The sequence below is a fragment of the Patagioenas fasciata genome, chromosome W (genome assembly GCF_037038585.1).
Source record: "Patagioenas fasciata isolate bPatFas1 chromosome W, bPatFas1.hap1, whole genome shotgun sequence".
NCBI lineage: Eukaryota > Metazoa > Chordata > Aves > Columbiformes > Columbidae > Patagioenas > Patagioenas fasciata.
The window spans coordinates 58,136,214-58,156,506 of NC_092559.1; the positions used below are offsets into that span (position 1 = coordinate 58,136,214).

The window sequence follows — 20,293 nt, forward strand, 5'->3', positions numbered from 1 at the left end:
GGTGCTGGCTCTGCAGTTGCTGAGACTTACAAGATTGGTTTTGTATATTTTGTGTTATTTTCTCTATTCTTATTAGTAGCATTAGTAAAACATCTTTAATTTTTCCAACTCTCCTCTCTCTGTCCTTCTTTCCCTCCCGATCGCCTGTCCTTAGTGGGAAGGGGGGAGAGGGAGAGGCAAAAAGGGGGAAGTGGGGGGGAGAGGAGGTTAAAAATACATCTGCCAGGGTTTGATTGTCACCCCACAATCTTAACCCTCGACAGTGGAGCAGATTATGAACTCATACACTTTTTTAAGTATATCATAAACATATGTTAGACTTGTAATACAATAAGGTGCTTGTCATGGTTAGAGTCAATATATTGCTATTAGAATAGACTAGACTAGACTATTACAGTCGGAAGGGACATACAACGATCATCTAGTCCAACTGCCTGATCACTTCAAGGCTGATCAAAAGTTAAAGCTTATTATTAAGGGCATTGTCTAAATGCCTCTTAAACACTGACAAGCATGGGGCATCGACCACCTCTCTAGTAAGCCTGTTCCAGTGTTTGACCACCCTCTTGGTAAAGAAATGTTTCCTAATATCCAGTCTAAACATCCCCTGGTGCAGCTTTGAACCATTTCCATGTGTCCTATCACTGGACACCAGAGAGTAGAGATCAGCACCTCGCTCTCCACTTCTCCTCCTCAGGAAGCTGCAGAGAGCAATGAGGTTGACCCTCAGCCTCCTTTTCTCCAAACTATTAATAGACAAGCCCAGAGTCCTTAGCCGCTCCTCATAAGACATTCCTTCCAGCCCTTTCACCAGCTTTGTTGCCCTCCACTGGACACATTCAAGGACCTTAACATCCTTCTTAAATTGTCATGCCCAGAACTACACAGTATGCAAGGTGAGGCTGCACCAAGGCTGAATACGGCGGGATAATCACCTCTTCTGACCGATTGGTTATGCTGTGTTTAATGCTTCCCAGGATGTGGTTTGCCCTCTTGGCTGCCAGGGCACACTACTGACTCTTATTGAGCCTACTATCAACCAGCACCCCCAGACCCCTTTCTGCAGGGCTGCTCTCCAGCTACTTCTCCCTAGTCTATACCTGTGCCCACCATTACTTCATTCCAGGTGCAGAATCTGGCATTTTGACTTGTTAAATTTGTTGCCATTAATCATTGCCCAATGCTCCAATCTACCTAGATCCCCCTGAAAGGCTTCTTGCCCCTCAAGAGTGTCAACAGCACCTCCCAGTTTAGTATCATCAGCAAACTGGTGGTGCCTTCAACTCTTTCTTCCAGGCCATTGATAAAAATATTGAACAGAACCGGCCCTAGAATCAAGCACTGAGGAACACCACTGGTGACTGGTCGCCAGTCAGATGCAGTCCCATTCACTATAACCCTTTGAGCTCTGCCCTTTGGCCAGTTCTTCACACAGTGCACCATGAATCCACTCATCTCACAGTTGGACAATGTGTCCAGAAGGATGCTGTGAAGGACAGTAGCAAAAACCTTACTAAAATCCAGAAAAACTACATCCGCTGCGTTCCCTTCATCCATTAGGCTGGTGAGCTTATCAAATTAGGTTGGTGCAAAAGGAACTGCAGTTTTTGCATTGTTGAAATTTGCTGTTTGATATTGGAATACATTCTTAAATAAATGTGTTTATGTTATACATTATTTTAATGCACTTTTCTCGCTTTATGTTTTTTTGCTCGTTACTTGCTGTTGATTTTATATTTATTTTAGAATATGGAAATGTTGTTAGACAAAAAGCAAATTCCAGCAATTTTTTTATTCGAGTTCAAAATGGGTCATAAAGCAGTGGAGACAATTCGCAAGATCAACAACGCATTTGGCCCAGGAACTGCTAACGAATGTACAGTGCAGTCGTGGTTCAAGAAGTTTCACAAAGGAAACAAGAACCTTGAAGATGAGGAGCGTAGTGGCCGGCCATCAGAGGTTGACAACAACCAATTGAGAGCAATCATCAAAGCTGATCCTCTTACAACTACAGGAGAAATTGCCAAAGAACTCAAGGTCGACCATTCTACGGTCGTTCAGCATTTGAAGCAAATTGGAAAGGTGAAAAAGCTCGATAAGTGGGTGCCTCATAAGCTGATCAAAAACCAAAAAAATTGTCATTTCAAAGTGTCATCTTCTCTTATTCTACACAACAACGAACCATTTCTTGATCGGATTGTGACGTGTGACGAAAAGTGGATTTTATAGGACAACCGGCTCAGTAGTTGGACCAAGAAGAAGCTCCAAAGCACTTCCCAAAGCCAAAGTTGCACCAAAAAAGGTCATGGTCACTGTTTGGTGGTCTGCTGCTGGTCTGATACACTACAGTTTTCTGAATCCCAGCGAAACCATTACATCTGAGAAAGATGCTCAGCAAATCAATGAGATGCGCTGAAAACTGCAATGCCTGCAGCTGGCATTGATCAACACAAAGGGTCCAATTCTTCTCCACAACTGCCCGACTGCATGTCGCATAACCAATGCTTCAAAAGTTTAATGAATTGGGCTATGAATTTTTGCCTCATCTACCATATTCACCTGACCTCTCACCAACCGACTACCACTTTTTCAAGTATCTTGACAACTTTTTCCAGGGAAAACGCTTCCACAACCAGTAGGATGCAGAAAATGTTTTCCAAGAGTTCGTCAAATCCTGAAGCATGGATTTTCACGCTATAGGAATAAACAAACTTATTTCTTCTTGGCAAAAACGTGTTGATTGCAATGGTTTCTATTGTGATTAATAAAGATGTGTTTGAGCCTAGTTATAATGATTTAAAATTCACAGTCCAAAATCGCAATTACTTTTGCACCAACCTAACAGAAACTTAAACCTGATCTAACTTCTGTATTTAACAAATATCTCAAGTTTATGTTATGAAATGAAGTCCTTCCTCCTCAACCACAGCTGAAACATAAGCTCAGCAGCAACTGACAGATGTTATGCTTCTATTACTGAAAAACCCTGTCAGTATAGGACAAAAGACCTAAGATTATCAAAGGTATGGAATGGCTTCCATAGTAGAAAATCTAAATAAACTAGGAATCTTAAGTTGTACACAAACAATGGCTAGAAATTATTTCTTCCATTTTTTCCAGGGCAAAAAAATAAGAGGCAAAAAATGAAGTTAGTAGAAGCCAGATTTAAAGCTATTAAACTCAGTTCTGCCCATTGCCTAAGTTGGTTTTTGATGTCAAAAGCTTGTGTAAAATTTCAGTGCTGTAAAAATTGAAGGATTAAGTCCTATGTAACAAAATAAATTCTTCAGTTTTTATATAGTACTTAAAATTACTAAAAATATAACTGTGTAGTTTTATTAGTTAAAGACCATTTTCATAAATTCTGTTTCCTCCTCTTTATTTTATTTTTTTTTGGTGTTTGTTTTTTGAGGATTTTTTGTTGTTGTAGGTTTTGTTTGTTAAGAGTTGCAAACCTTATAGTCTAGGCAATAGAAATGGGAGGAAAATAAAGCTGAGTAGATTAAAAAAACAGCAACCTACTAATACCATACCTCTGATCCTTCTGCATTAAAATGATCCAGTGCTTGTTTCCTCAATTCCCCTTTTATTGATCCATCAAGTCTCTAAAGAGATTGAATAATACAGTTAAAAAGGAATTCCTTCTATATTCTAATCAGAGCAACTTGAATTCTCAATTGCCAAAACAACTGAGGGGGTGGAATAAAAGTAATGTAAACACTTCATCTTTCTAATTCATCAGTTTAACTTCAAAATACTATTTAGCATGCATTAATTGCCAGTCTTTTCCTGTATGTAAAATTAAACTTTCATAAATCTACAAAAAGGATAAAGTGGTAAAGATCAAGGCTTCTTGGTTACTTCCAGAAAAATTCTCACCTGAAAGGGAAATTGACGATACTTCAAATATTCTGCTAGTATGTCTAGCATCCTCACCATCTGAGAGAAAATCAGTACTCTGTTGCCACGTTCTCGTAGACGAATCAGTAACTTGTCAAGAAGGATTAGTTTCCCGCTGCTACGTATTAAATGCTACAAGAAAATGCGTATTGCAAAATAAGTTTACTTCAACAATAATATACACTGCAGATGGTTAGACATTCATTAACTGAACATGAAAGTTTAATAAGTATTTAGTCAGTCCCAATCTTGTAAAAACTCATTATAAAAGCATTAAGCACTCTAACTTAAATCAACAGGATAACTGACTAGCATGTTTTTCAAATAAATGCATTTCTCAGCTCTGGCTCATAAAACAGCATCTTAACATTTCATTAAAATATTAAGTAAATATACTGTGCTATGAGTTAGAGCAGTTGCAGTGTAGACTCAAGTTCTTTTCAACCAAATAAAAAACAACAAAGAGACTACCTTAGTACTACTTACTCCTCACTTTCTGTCTTTTGAACAGAAATAAGCATTGCTACTTGATCCTCTAAGCTTTTTTAAACAATGCCTAATCAGTCAAGTTTCTCAGGCAAGAAAAAAGTGAGAGGTATCTTGTTTGTAGAGGTCAACAGGCTTTAGCTAGGTTACAATGTTAAGCCTTCTCAGCTCCAGTGAAAACAACTAGAACAGAAATTCAGGTGCATGTCGAATTTAACGTTGAAAACATTAGGGTTCTTTATCTGAAGAGGCTCGGGATAGAATTTTAGGAAATAAAAAAAATTGAGTTAGGTGCTTTTATTCTTTAGGTCAGAAATGAGAAGGAGGCATCATTAGAGCTAACAAAGCTTATTCAGATGAGCCAAGGAAATCATTATTACAAGTATGCAATTATTAGCAATAATGGCTGAACAGTTCTGATGAGTTTAATTATAAATTTAGGTAGAGTGTGCCAAGTTGCAAATGAAACATCCTTTAGCTTTGATAAGCACTTTATAATAAAAAATAGCTTGTGCAGTGATCGTTTGTGATTTCAAACTATTAGTTTTGGGAAAGTATTTAAATTATGAACTTCAAAACTTACAGAAAAAAACCCTGATCTTTAGAACCATTTATGTTGTTATAGACTGCATCAATTATAACAGTCCTTTTATTTGTTGCTGTGGTTCTCAACAGTTTTAGTACAAAGATTAGTTAACCTTTACAAAAACACCCCAAACTATAAACCCACAACACAATCACAGACCATTTTTGGTAGTGATGCTATAATTGTTTTCATTCATAATAACAAAACAACCAGACTAAGCTTTGGATGTTTATTACTTTTATTTCCTTTCACTTTGGTTGTTTGAAAGCATGCAGAGAACAGTGTTTGATTGCAAAAAAGCTTAAAGAGATTCTGCAGATTACTTTCTCCTATCACATGGATTATTAGTGCACTGCCAGTCACATGCATTTGCATTTATATTCTATTTACCTGTTTATTTAACTGCTCTATTTTAATCTGGGTTTAAAATAAGTCTTCAGTTTTTTCAGTCTGAAAATACACAGACTATTTCAAACTATTTCCTTTTTATTTTGATCATAATTCAAGCCAGGGATATTTTATTTAGTACTGATCTCTCTATTACTCAGTTCTAGTTAAGAAACAAACGAATAAAATAATCAATTCACTTACCTGTAAAACCTGGGATGCACATTTAATAGAGAATTTGTTCTTTCTTAATGTACTTTAGTAAGAACTAATAAACTTCCAGAACACTATAAAATTAATGTGTGCATATTAGAGATGTAAAAACATTTTAAAAAAATTAAAAAAAAAAGAGGTATTACCTGTAAGGCCTCCTGTTTATTATAGAATTCATTATCATCTGGTGGTTTAATGAGGTAGCAATGGTTACAACACTTCTTCAGTTCCATCATGATGTTCAAAAAGCCTGAGGTACTGCCTTTTGAACCTTTACTCAGGGCTTTATAATTCCTGGTTAAAATCCACCTATGAGATAGAATGTGCAATTGAAGTAATTTCTAACCATTTGTGGAAATATGAAGGATGTAAGCTCTCAAAATATCAGTTCAAATTGCAATGTGAGAACTATTACACTGCAGTAATTTTCATATAGATATATCATTAAAATAGCAGGAATTTAAAAATGTCATTACTTGTAATATTGCTTCTGCAATGCACTCATTTCCATCCTCAAAATTTGTTCAACTTTAGCAGGTAAAGACTTTTCTACATCTTTTTTAACTCTTCTGAGTAGAAATGGTTCAAGTTCTTTGTGAAGACTTGCATAACCAAACTCTCTCCCTTTGCCATGCTCCTCTTCAAAATCTTCCCAGGAAGAAAACCTTCAAGAAATAATAAGGGTAAAATAGTGACATACCATGAATGCAGACACACAAAGACCATAAATATACCACATGTGCACAAACTCGTATGGACTTCTTCCCCAATCTCTTTTGTTTTATTAAATAAGTTTCTGAATTTGCATCTCACAAGAAATTCCAAATATTTTGTCTGCAAATAGGAGAGTGGAAATTTCCAAACTTCTGCAGAATGAAAATTCATAACAAACTACTGAATTTTAATTTCTCCAGTGAAAACCCAACATTTTACTTTTCTATATGAAAACCCAGGTAGAAGGCTGCAAAAATTCCATTATATTTCTCAAGAGCAGAATGAATAAAACAGTTGTATAGCTGGAGGAAGTGCAATAGAACCGACCACTTCACATACCTTTTGCAGTTTGTATGGACTAGCTGAAATGTGATTATTCTCTGGTATGTGCTAACAGACTAAGAGAATGTACTTTGTGATCAAATGAAGGAATAGGTGTCAGATAACAATCTTTGCTTGTAAGGTTCTGAAGAAGTCAGTGCAATGCATAGCTCTGAAACTAATTGGAGCTACAGTGCTTTGTATTTACAAGATATCTGAAAGGAATATGTGCTCTTATTTATCCCAGATATAAACAGAGGTCAGTATAGAATGTCAATACAGTAAACCTATTCTATGCAAACCATGAAGGCAAATTGGCTGCCTGACTGAACTACTGGATATCGGACACTTGTTTTCATTCACGGTACTAACACAGAAAAGAAGACATCCTCAGTCCCATTTTGTTTCCCTAGAGTAAATCCATGTGATTTTCCTATTAGATTAAGATGAAGTGTCTTTTCAGGGTTCTGAGCCATACATCAATCCACCGTTTTTGTGGACTGCTAAAACAGAAAAAGTGACAACTACTACCAAAACAATTTATCAGAGCAGCATGAAAAATATGTGCATCTATTTTATATAAAATATTTAAACTCTTTCACAATGCAGTTCTTTATTGATTCTCCAATCACTACAATATTCCACTGTAAGAAACTTGATCACACAAAAAAAAAAAATCTCATGTTCCTTACTTTTCTGGCATGATGAAGTGCAGCAAAGACCAAAGCTCTTTGAGGGAGTTTTGCAGAGGGGTTCCAGTAATAAGAAGACGATGATTAGACTTAAAGTCTATTAAAGTCTTGTACAGAAGGGAATCATCATTTTTTAAACGATGAGCTTCATCAACTCCTATAAATACCCAATTCAGACCACCAAGGAATGACTTAAAGAAATGGGGGGGGAAACATTATACAAGTTAATATGAAATTTCTGACATTTTACATGAGGTTATATATACACCATCACTCCTTTTATTTTAATAATAGATACCTATATGTTTTTAGTATTAATTATGTTTTTTATGTTTGCTAGATTCAACAAAAGGCTATGAAGGCATCCCAAGTTTAAAAGGAAAGTATAAACCAAGTTTATACTTGGAGAGGAAGAAGGCAAAAAAAAAAAATGATCTATACATTTTCAACTGACAAAAAAACCCCTCTACTATTGACTCTCTTCTTTCCAGCATGTACAAACAAATGAAATAGAAAGCCAACAAAGAGAACTTTTACAATTAGAATTTTCATATGCTATTAGGATTAACAGTAACTCTAAGTGCTGCCATCATGAGGAGAGCAGTAATATACATATACATAAAACTGCACACGCAAATACTAAGATAAAACATGGGATTTCAGAGTTGTGAATCACAGGTGTTTGGGGCTAGGGTTTGGTTTGTTTTTTCAGTTCCTGGATGATAGTCTAACAGAAAAGTTGAGATTTTGAGATGTGAAGAAATTACTACAGTAATGTGAAGCTCAAGCAAACTGAAGAAAAATGAGTTTTACCCACTTGATATGGGGAGAGTGGGAGGTGGGAAGGGAGGGAGCAGAAAGCCTCACCACACACATATGAAATCTAAAAGTGCTTAAAGAAAACTTCAGTCACACTTCCAAGAGTAAAGCTGTCATACTACCCATCCATTTAATGGCCCAGAACCCAAATATGTCCCAAATCTAAAGGAGTTTTACATTCTACAAATGATTTTATCTCCCTGAAGAAGTAAGTGTGATTACCTTATCCTTCAGCAAAATTTCATAAGTTGTTAGAAGTATATTAAATTTTAATCGCTTGGTCTGTGGATGCATCCATTCGTGAGTTCTTATCTACAAGAAGAACCAAGTGAACTATAAGCTAGAGAAAAATGGTCTTATTGATCGGGATGACTTCAGGTACTACAGCAATACAGATGTTAAGTGACATAAAAGAATCTGATCACAAAAAAGGAACATAACATGCTAAGTTTTTTTTAAGTTATTAAATGGTAGTGGGGGTGTTTTTTGGTTGGTGCTTTTTTTGTGTTTTTTTTTTTTTTGTGTGCGTGTGTTTTGTGGTGGGTTTATTGTGTTTGGTTTTTGTTTTGTTTGTTGGTTTTAGTTTTGGTTTGGTTTTGTGTGTGTTAGTCTTGTTTTGTTTTTTAACTTTAACGGATAAGGTGACTTACATTCTTCCTTTCAGAAAATGAATAAAGATTATGTCTGTCTGGCTTAAATATTTATTTTATGCACCTAAATAATCACATGACAAAAGACAATTTATTTTAAAATGCAAGGTTGCATTTTTAGTCCTTTTTATTATTAAGCAGGAATGAAATCTTTCACATACATTTATATCAGATCAAAATTTATGCTTTTAATTTGCATTTTAAACACATACAATTTTCCAGTAAGTTTGCTCATTCCTAATCAATATATTGGAGATTAGCATAAGACAGGAACATTAAGCGAGTCTTGTTTACCACTAATCTTTTTCAGTGATACAAAGAAATACTCACCATATTTCTGCTAGTTATATCTCCTAAGTAAACCACAGCATTCATCTGAGGAGCCCAAGTTTGAATCTCTCTTTGCCAAGATGTCAAGGTAGAAAGTGGTACGACTAGCAAGAAAGGTCCATACAGTTGATGTTCGTGAAACAGGTAGTTCAGAAAAGAAATTGTTTGTATTGTTTTACCCAGACCCATTTCATCTGCAAGAATACAACTATTCCCTCTAAAAAAAAAAACAAACAAACAAAAACAAAACAATAACAAAAATAAATAAATTTATAAATGCTTTCAAATTAAAACCAGCAAGACTAATTTAAGACTATACTTACTTGCACCATGAGTGAGCAAGCCAGTTCAGTCCATTTAACTGATAATCTCTTAATTCTAAACTGTCATGTCCTCCAATATAAGATGGTTGCTTCTTTAGTGCAACAAATCTTGGCCTCTGTTTTAGAATCTGTAAAAAACAAATTAAGCATCAGTCCTACTACTAAGTGAAGTTACCAAAATGTCTTCTTATAGAAACAAAGTAGCAGTAGGAATTTGGTCACCAAGTCTAGCCTTTATTCATCACAGACAACTAGGCCATTTAACAATATCAAACCATTTGCAAGCTAAAATTAGTTTGACTGCTGATCTAAATTCCACAACAAAAATGACATGAACTCATTCACAAAGGTTATTTTTAAAACAAATTAAAGTACTAAACAATTCCATCTTTGAATGGCAATAAAATAAGTAGGGAACAAATATCTACAAAAGGCTATTCTTAATAGTGATACTTGCTGTATATATAAATATAGCTATCATTATTATAGTTCTGGACAACATTCAAAAAATATTTTATAATATACATCTTTTTTGTGGATGTGTAAAACACATCAACTTTTTTATTATCGCAACTGAAATTGAAATTACACACTCACCTTGCAGTCTTTAAATGGAGTGGTCTTGGATTGATTTCTGCTAAAATACTCATCAATACACGTCTGAAATTTTTTGGCAATGAGAGCACCATCTTCCCAGCTACATTCTGAGTAAGGCAGACCCTGCCATTTGCAATAGTAATCTGGATAACCAGCTGCTGATTTCTGATTTGAATGAGCTGCAGAAATGCATGAGAGATACCAGATCAATATTTTCCTTCTGTATTTTAAGAAAGTACTAATTTTACATGATAAGACAAAATGAACTAGTTTCACAGCAAAGACAATATGACAACTTTTCTCTTCATCAGAGATTTTCTTTTGCCTTAAGTTGTTAGGGATATCAATAACCTAATTTTCTTAATTATAAATTCAACATGCAAGCAATAAACTTGCAATATTCTTAACACTGTTTTCCATCCAGAAGTTTGTCACATACCAATTATCCTTTCCACTATTTGATATTGTTTATGTAGATCATCTGTAAGTTCCTGCTGGCAGTTATAATATTCCACGTCTTCTGGGGAAGCATTTTTCAGCCTGAAATGGGAATTTATTTGCAGCACTTATTACATTGCATAGTTCTAAAACTAAGAAAATATGGCAATTTTAAAGCTCTGAATGTAAGCACCATAGGAATGCTGCTTAGAGAGCTTCTTTGAAGAAGCTACAACTCAAAAAATTCCTGTTATAAAATTGTTGCATCTGGCCTAGGTACCTCATCGCTGATGACAAAGAAAGCTTATCAAGACACATAACTATCAGCTAATGGCTTGTACTAGACATGTGGATCATTTACAATATCTGTTCTCAAGAATGAGTAGTGTACTTCACATGGTATTTTCACAGAACAACACTGATGGTTCACTATAAGAATCTATCTTATGAGTAGGAATCACTAAAAATCCCACCACTATTCATAGATTGTATTAAACATACTAACAAAATGCAATAGAAAACATAGCAGGATAGTAAGGATTTTTTTCCACTTCTTGGTTCTGAGGCTTTAACAGAAGTTTGAGTCAAGAAAACTAAATGCTGTAATGTTTTGAGTGCTTTAGCCATTTCTGGATTTTTTTTTAAAAATTCTGCAGCAATTCCTGAAGAATTCTGATCAAAATATAATCAATGACAAAATTAGTAAAAGATAAGATTAAAAAACAAGAACAGAAAACCTACCACCCATCTTAAAACTTCATTTATAACAGACACATTAAAATCTAGATGCAGAAGCTGCTTCCTTAAAGGCTTGATTTTACAAGATGTGCAAGCATTCTCACTTGCTCAGGTCAAGTTGGTATGCTCAGAATCTTATAGGATCATAAGGTGTTACAGAAGCTTCTACTTTAAAGCTTTTGTATCCTGTTGTATAGGCACTTAAAACTATGCTATCACAAAGATGTTTTATTGTGTTTCTGTGAGTTCTGTTACATCTATATTGTTACAAAAAAAATATGCGACATGGAAATAGTTATAAAAATACTCACCAGCGTTTTGTTTCCTGATCCTTTTTCTTATAGTTGTCCAGTTTCTTCATTCCTTTAACATTTTGTTGCTTCAGTGTTTCCTCAGTTTCCCAAGTATTGTGGATATGTGACCAGCCTTTCCATTTAATAAGATACTGTACTTCTCCTAGCTCCTTTGACTTTTCAAATCCAGTATTTGGGTCACCATCTGCCTCAACTGCATAGATGGTGGTTGCAGCACCAGTGGCTGATAAAGAAACCACACCAAAAGGCTTGATTAAGCATGCACTGCCATAAATTAACCAGTAAAAAACATACTGCAGAAAGCAATTTATGATGCTCTTGAGTATATAACTTGACTAATATTGACAACTCTTATGCCACTCCTCTTATTTGAAGAATTATGATATAGCCATGTTAACATGCGTACAAGTATACTAATGAGATTCAAAAAAGCAACCAAAAACCTCTGTATCTAACCTAAAGTATCTCATGAGAATTTCCTTAGCATTCCTAGTTTTTCTAGTGATCCCCAGAAAATGCTCCATTAACACTGCTTGCTGTCATCTTTGCTCTATCCTTCTCATTTCCAAGAACATAATGGATACTTGAAATTGTGCTTAATCAGTCATGAGACTTGAATAGCCTAGTATTCAATTATTACTATGGTTGCTATAAATCCAATGCACAGAATCACAAAATCATTTAGGGTGGAAAAGACCCTTAAGATCATCAAGTACAACCAAAATCTAACACTGCCAAGTCAACCACTAAACCATGTCCCTAAGCACCACATCTACATGTCTTTTAAATATAATACCTCCAGGTGACTCAACCACTTCCCTGGGCAGCCTGTTCCAATGCTTGACAACCCTTTCCATGAAGAAATGTTTCCTAATACCCAGTCTAAACCTCCCCTGGCACAACCTGAGGCCATTTACTCTTGTCCTATCACTTGTTACAAGGGAGAAGAGACTAACACCCTCCTCGCTATGACCTCCATTCAGGTAGTTGTAGACAGCGATAAGGTGTCTCCTCAGTCTCCTTTTCTCCAGGCTAAACAGCTCCAGTTCCCTCAGCTGCTCCTCATAAGACTTGTTCTCTAGACCATTCACCAGTTTCACTGCCAAATTCAAAGAATGGCTGAGGCTGGATGGAACCTCTGGAAGTCATCCGGTCCAACCCCCATGTTCAAACAAGGTCACCTAGAGCCAGTTGCCTAAGACCATGTCCAAATGGCTTTTGAATATCTCCAAGGAGGGAAACTCCACCACCTCTCTGGACAACCTGTTCCAGTGCTCAGTCACCTTCGAGGTCAAAAAAAAGTCTTTCCTGATGTTCAGATGGACCCTCCTGTGTTTCAGTTTGTGCCCACAGCCTCTTGTCCTGTCACTGGACACCAATGGAAAGAGCTTGGCTCTGTCCTCTTTGCACCCTCCCTTCAGGTGCATATGCATTGATGAGATTCCCCCGAGCCTTCTTTTCTCTGTCCCAGCTCTCTTAGCTTTTCCTCATAGGTGAGATGCTCCAGTCCCTTCATAATCTTCATGGCCCTTCATTGGGCTCTCTCCAGTAGTGCCATCAGTCTCCTGTACTGAGGAGCACAATACCGGACAGAACACTCCAGGTATGGCCTCACCAGTGTCTCCCAGGAGCCCCAGGGCCCCTTCTGCAAAGCTGTTTCCCAGCTGAGCAGCCCCCCAGCATGTACTACATGGGATTGTTCTCCCCAGGTGCAGGACTTGATGAACTGCATGAGGTTTCTGTCAGCCCATTTCCCCAGCCTGTCAAGGTCCCTCTGGATGGCAGCACCACCCTCTGGCATACCAGCCTCTACTCCTAATTTGGTGTCATCTGCAAACATGCTGACGATACACTCTGCCCTATCATCCAGATCATTAATAAAGATGTTGAACAGGATCAAACCCAGTATCAACCACTGGGTTACACTGCTAGTTACCAGCCTCCAACTAGACTTCGTACCACTGATTGCCACCCTCTGGGCCCGGCCATTCAGCGTTTTCAAACCACCTCCCTCACTGCCAGCTCATCCAGCCCATACATCAACAGCTTGTCCATGAGAATCTTATGGGAGAGTGTCAAAGGCCTTCCTTAAGTCCAGTTAGACAATATTCACTGCTCTCTTCTCATCTACCTTCATCGCAGAAGGTTATCGGGTTGGTTAAGCGTGACTTCCCCTTGGTGAAGCCATGCTGACTGTTCCTGATGACCTCCTTGTCTTTCATGTGCCTGGAAATGGTTTCCAGGATTAGCTGCTTCATCACCTTCCCAGGGATCGAGGTGAGGCTGACTGGCCTGGGTCCTCCTTCTTGCAGATAGGAATGACATGCAAACTGGTAACAACAGCTGAGGAGAAGGCTGAGGTACTCAACAACTTTTTTGTCTCAGTCTTCACTGGAAATCTCTCTTCCCACACCTCTCAAGTGGATGGACCTCAAGGCAGGAACTGGGGGAGCAAAGTCCCTCCCACTGTAAGAGAAGATCTGGATCTAGACGACCTGAGGAACCTGAACATACATAAATCTATGGGATCTAACAAGGTGCATCCCAGAGTCCTGAGGGAATTGTCTGATGCAGTTGCCAAGCCACTCTCCATGATATTTGAGAAGTCATGGCAGTCAGGTAAAGTCCCCAGTGACTGGAAAAATGGAAACATTACACCCATTTTTAAAAAGGGTAGAAAGCAGGAGCCCCTGAAACTACCGACCTGTCAGCTTCACTTCTGTGCCTAGGAAGATCATGGAACAGGTCCTCTTAGAAGCTATGCTAAGGCACATGGAGGACAGGGAAGTGATTCAAGACAGCCAGCATGGCTTCACCAAGGGCAAGTCTTGCCTGAGTAACCTAGCTGCCTTCTGTGGAAGGCATCCACATCAGTGGACAAAGGAAGAGCTACAAATGTCATCTATCTGGACTTTTGTAAGGCCTTTGACACAGTCCCCCACAATATCCTGCTCTCTAAATTAGAGATATATGGATTTGATGGAAGGGATGTTCAGTGGATAAGGAATTGGCTGGATGGTTGCATCCGGAGGGTAATGGTCAATGGCTCAATGTCCAGATGGAGATCAGTGATGACCAGTCTCCCCTCAGGGGTCTATACTGGGACCAGTCCTGTTTAATATCCTCATTAGTTACATAGACATTGGGATTGAGTGCACTCTCAGCAAATTTGCAGATGGCACCAAGCTGAGTGGTGCGGTTGATATGACTGAGGGATGGGATGCCATCCAGAGGGACCTGGACAAGCTTGAGAAGTGGGCCCATGTGAACCTCATGAGGTTCAATAAGGCCAAGTGCAAGGTCCTGCACCTGGTTCGGGGCAACTCCCACTATCAATACAGGCTGGGGAACGAAGGGATTGAGAGCAGCCCTGATGAGAAGGACTTGGAGGTACTGGTGGATGGAAAGCTGGACATGAGCCAGCAATGTGCACTTGCAGCCCAGAAGGCCAACTGTATCCTGGGCTGTATCAAAAGAAGTATGGCCAGCAGGTCGAGGGAGATGATTCTGCCCCTCTGCTCTGGTGAGGTCCCACCTGGAGTACTGCACCTAGCTCTGGAGTCCTCAGTGCAAGAAAGATATGGACCTGTTGGAACGGGTCCAGAGGAGGGCCACAAAAATTATCAGAGGGATGGAAAACCTCTCCTTTGAGAAAAGGCTGAGAGAGTTGGGGTTGTTCAGCCTGGAGAAGGTTCCTAGGAGACCTTATTGCAGTCTTTCAATACTTAAAGGAGGCTTATCAGAAAGACAGGGACAGATTTTTTTATCAGGGCCTGTTGTGATAGGACAGGGGGTAATGGTTTTAAACTGAAAGAGGGCAGATTCAGAATCGATATAAGGAAGAAAATTTTTACAATGAGGGTGGTGAAACACTGGAACAGGATGCCCAGAGAGGTGGTAGATACCCCATCCCTGGAAACATTCAAGGTCAGGTTGGATGGAGCTCTAAGGAACCTGATCTAATTGAAGATGTCCCCACTCATTGCAGAGGGGATTGGACTAGATGACCTTCAAAAGGTCCCTTCCGACCCAAACCATTCTAGGACATTGGCTTTCCTCCAGTCCTCAGGCACTTCTCCCAGTTGCCATGATCAATCAAAGATTATAGAGTAGCCTCACAGTGACATCTGGCAGCTCCCTCAGCACTTGTGGGTGCATCCCATCAGGCCCCATGAACTTATATATGTCTAGTATGCCTAAGTATTCCCTGATCTGATCCTCTTCCACCAAGGGTATATCTTCCTTGCTCCAGACTTCCCCCAGTCTCTGGGGCCAGGGATTCCTGAAGGTTGGTCTTTTTAGTAAAGGCTGAGGTGAAGAAGGCATTCAGTACCTCAGCTTTTTCCATGTCCTGTGTTACCAGGACCCCACCCTCTTCAGCAGCATGCCCATATTGTCCCTAGTCTTCTTTTTGTCACCTATATACTTATAGAGGCCCTTCCTGTTGCCTTTGATAATCCTCGCTAGATTCAGTTTCAGGTGGGGTTTGGCTTTCCTAACTCTGTCTCTGCATGCTTGGAGAGCATCTTTGTGTTCCTTCCAGGTTACTGGTCCCTGCTTCCACATTCCGTATACCTCCTTTTTGTTTTTGAGTTTTTCCAGAAGCTCCCTATTTATCCATGCAGGCCTACTGGCATTTTTGCCTGACTTCCTGTTCATTGGAATGGGTTGCTCTTGAACTATTTCTTCCTAAACTCATTTTAATACTTCTCCCCCCCATCTTTGGAATTATGTGAGATAAGTTTTAATTAAATACAGTCAGTATTACAGCTGAAGCACACTAACAACAGGAAACAGGCTCATTTCTGCGCAGAGAGCCAAATAAGGAAGTGGACCCAACCAGATGCAGGGGACAGATATAGCAACAGAGTGTGGCAATAGCAAAGAACAGCACAAGCAGTAAAAACATCTGGGCATACCAAATACAAGAAGCCTAGTCCAAAAGGCTTTTAACACAGCAGTGACACTGTGCATTGGAGTAAGGGGCTAGAGTAAGAATACACTGGAATTTAGGACAGTATGGAAAAAGAAAGTTGAGAGGAAAGAGAGTGCAAGCTCTGAGATAGGTCAGAAACTCTATGGAGATTAGGTATAGCTAATGGAAAAAAGCAGATCTGAAATGTGAGTAGCTGTCCTATCCAGTCCACTTTTTCTCCACTCCTCGTATACAATTTATAGCTATCAGGTATCAATAATCTGTACAAATAGTGATGTAACAGTATGGTATGCATTTATGCAATATGAAGTTATATTCCACTGTGCTGGTTTTGGCTGGGATAGAATTAATTTTCTTCAGATAGCATGGGGCTACATTTTGGATTTGTGCTGAAAACAGTGTTGAAAATACAGGGATGTTTTAGTTACTGCTGAGCAATGGTTACACAGCATCAAGGCTTTTTCAGCCTCTCATACCACCTGTGGTGGTTGCAACACATAACACGTGTTAACATTCCATTCTGCAATACTACCCCACCAGTGAGTAGGCTGGGAGTACACATGAAGTTGGGAGGGGATGCACCTGGGACAGCTGATCCCAAATGACCAAAGGTATATTCCATACCATATGACATCATGCTCAGCATATAAAGCTGGGGGAAGAAGGAAGGGGGGGGGGTGGTGTTTGGAGTTATGGTGTTTGTCTTCCCAAGTAACCATTATATGTGGAGCCCTGCTTTCCTGGAGATGGCTAAACACCTGCCTGCCAATGGGAAGTAGTGGATGAATTCCTTGTGTGCACAGCTTTTGCTTTACTTATTAAACTGTCTTTATATCAGTCCATGAGTTTTCTCTTTTACTCTTCTGATTCTCTCCCCCTATCCTGCTATGGGGGGAATGAGCGAGCAGCTGTGTGGTGCTTAGTTGCCAGGTGGGGTTAAACCACAACATCCACTTCATTTTTTCTTTTTGCATTAATTAGTTATTTAATTTCTTCTATGTTTTACTTTATAGGGCTTACAAAAGAAACATCCTTATGAGTATGAAAACCAAAATAAGATTACTTCCTGGTATTTTTAAACTTATTCTTTACAAATATCTGAGAACAACTGCTGTTTACATTGCACCACAATGCACTACAGCATCTTAAGAACAATGATAAAAAAATACCTCCTTTTCGGCCAATGCGACTATCCATAAACTTCTCTATAGTTTCAAATTCATCTTCTTCAGGTTGTGGGACATCTTCTCCACAAACTTCCAACAAGTCATCAGAATCTGTCTTGGTTTCTTCAGCTTCTTTGTAACTAACGTTGACTGTTGCCTGGCGACGAGATCCTCTCTTGTCATAGTCATCATCGTCCGATGAATCAAGCTGCCTCTTTTTCTGTCCTGCAATCTTTTTGCTGTTTTTTGCCTCAATTCTTAAAGACAGTAAGATACAACACAACAGTGGGTTTTCAACACAGACAATTATACGCCGTGTTTGTTTCTGAATATATATATATTACATGACTGCTCAGTTACATCACTTTCGGTTTGAGTGTAAGAGGTATTCAACACAAACCACTGGTATGACATCATCTTTTGTAGCTTAAAAAAAGTCTTCAAGTTCTGCAATAAATATTAATATTTTAATTTGCCTGTGTAGTAGTACAAGACTTGATTACAAATTAGAAATAGTACCAGAGTATCTAAAATGTAAGACTTCATACCTGCTTGGAGGTTTCTGGCATTTGACTTTCTTTTTTGGCTCATAGTCAGATTCACTGTCTTCACAACTGCTTTTCTCTCTATCTTCCTCTGATTCAGAATCAGAACCAGTTCCTGATACTGACCCTGACCCAGACATTTGCCAGTCTTCACTGTATATGTTGAGAGACAAAACAGTAATTGACATTAGTTTTTTGTGTGTGTTTGTTTTTAAATCAGGTATCCACCACAGGTTTGATGCTTTAATTTCAACATTCTTCACAGAAATAAAAATGTTATAATAATCATTTCAGCTGGAAGGACAGAAACTTATCATGAATAGATAACAGGTAATACCCAATGGCTTCAAAGAGAGTTGAATTAAGTTTTCTGTTATCAAGAGGTGAATGTAAAAAAAAAGGATCAAACCAAACCAAAATTCTGGATTTCTGCATAAGTTACAGCTTTAATAACTGAGTTAATTTGACATCAATAAACCTGAAGATCTTAACAAGACTTTAGCTGGAAAGATATATATTTACTGGAACTTACCTATGCTCAAGTCATAAAACCCCATAGCATTACATTTTGCAGAATCTAAAATTCTCTAATAGCTATGTTACTTGTGCCTCATGTGAATAACCAGCAACTTCAACACAGGAACTAAAAATAATGAAGAATCAGATTTGAGAAACACACAAAAGACTTGAACCATGGCAATCTGAGAGGCATTGGTTCCCAAAAGCCCCCACTGAGCTTCCAAATCAGTGCTTCACACCCATACAAGATAGTAAGAGTAAGCCACTTGTGACTCCCAATGGCAGTATCTCTGTGCTCCTGCTTAGCTAAGACCTTCGACTTTGCAACAGGAAAGATGTACGCACTGATCAACAGTATCTTACCTCAGACACTGTACAGAGAAACAGAATCTTAATAGTTTGTCTGTCGTGCATTCTTGAAAGATTACTAAATCTTTACACTACCACCTATTATCAGGTTTAGGGGTCTTTGACCAAGATACTTAAACAGTACTAATGGCCTTCAAAGGCAGAATATTACTCAAACACCTTTTCATTAAATTTCAGGTCAGGAAGACTAAGAATCAGTGCTTTGACACTTCTTTCACTGAAATATGCATTGGTCCTAGAAGTTACGTTTTCATTGTGGTCAATACATCTGTGTGTCTTGGAAATGTTACAGAATCATCTGTCTCCTGAAAAGATTGTTTTTCTGCAAGCAGCAAATTAAAACACACCCAAACAACAACCCTCCCAAAATAAAAACAAAAAACCCTACCCCAAACCAACCAACTTCCCCACCCTATGCAAACCCACAACCTGCATTTATTTGGAGATACAGACAATATATAAAAAACAATACTCTAGGGCTTGGATCCTCTAAGTTATATATAGAGAAATCTGATCTGCATGTCAGATAACTGCAAACATACTTGTTCAAAACTGAAGCATTGGATATATGAGGTTATTTGGTTATTAGTTTCTAAACTTAAATATCTTTCCTGTGACAGAGTATGTTATTAGGTATAATCACATGCTTAAGTAACAGAAGACTGTAAATAACAATTCACCACTAGAGAAGTAATACTTTGCATAGCAAGTTTTTTTTGCCCCCCTCCCCATTTCTTGAAGATATTATATTGGCAACCCTGAATATTGAGATGATTCAATTAACTAGAGAAGAGGAATGAGAGAATGATCGAATTTCTATACACTCTTTGTTAAAACAACAACAAACCACACAAACAAAAGCAAAGAAAACACACACACACGCAAAAAAAAAAAAAAACAACCACCACCCCCCCCACACACACCAAAACCACAAACTCAAATACCGCAAAACCTGAAATACAAACAAACACACCCCCCCAGGTCACTACCAATGAGAAGGTAAGAAGGTATAGCCTTTTTCACAAACTTTTTGATGTACAGCTTAAAATCAGCTCTATTTCAGCTTAGCTTTATTGACTAACCAAGACAATTTATTATTGTCAAGCATGTAATAATTTTTTTTGGTTTTGCCTCTAAAGTGTTTAAAAATTTGGCATGAACTACAGGATTCCAACTTAAATTTTATCTGACACAACCTACTTAAGTAGTTTCCTATTTCTTCAATAATTTTCAGGGATGACCTTCGGCTC

General features: G+C 38.3%; 1 protein-coding gene across 1 annotated transcript in view; it reads right to left on the reverse strand.

Moving 5' to 3' along the window:
• The window catches only part of LOC136114588 (chromodomain-helicase-DNA-binding protein 1-like), a 73,206-nt gene that overhangs the window by 29,660 nt on the left and 23,253 nt on the right, over window positions 1–20,293 (reverse strand). The window contains exons 6-18 of the mRNA XM_065859965.1: window positions 18,159–18,308; window positions 17,614–17,867; window positions 11,506–11,731; window positions 10,458–10,558; window positions 10,019–10,197; window positions 9,422–9,549; window positions 9,099–9,315; window positions 8,341–8,430; window positions 7,300–7,490; window positions 6,049–6,237; window positions 5,719–5,881; window positions 3,880–4,032; window positions 3,534–3,605 (exon numbers count right to left, since the gene is read on the reverse strand). Coding sequence (XP_065716037.1) covers window positions 3,534–3,605; window positions 3,880–4,032; window positions 5,719–5,881; window positions 6,049–6,237; window positions 7,300–7,490; window positions 8,341–8,430; window positions 9,099–9,315; window positions 9,422–9,549; window positions 10,019–10,197; window positions 10,458–10,558; window positions 11,506–11,731; window positions 17,614–17,867; window positions 18,159–18,308 — 2,113 coding nt within the window. The remainder of the gene's footprint in view (window positions 1–3,533; window positions 3,606–3,879; window positions 4,033–5,718; window positions 5,882–6,048; window positions 6,238–7,299; window positions 7,491–8,340; window positions 8,431–9,098; window positions 9,316–9,421; window positions 9,550–10,018; window positions 10,198–10,457; window positions 10,559–11,505; window positions 11,732–17,613; window positions 17,868–18,158; window positions 18,309–20,293) is intronic.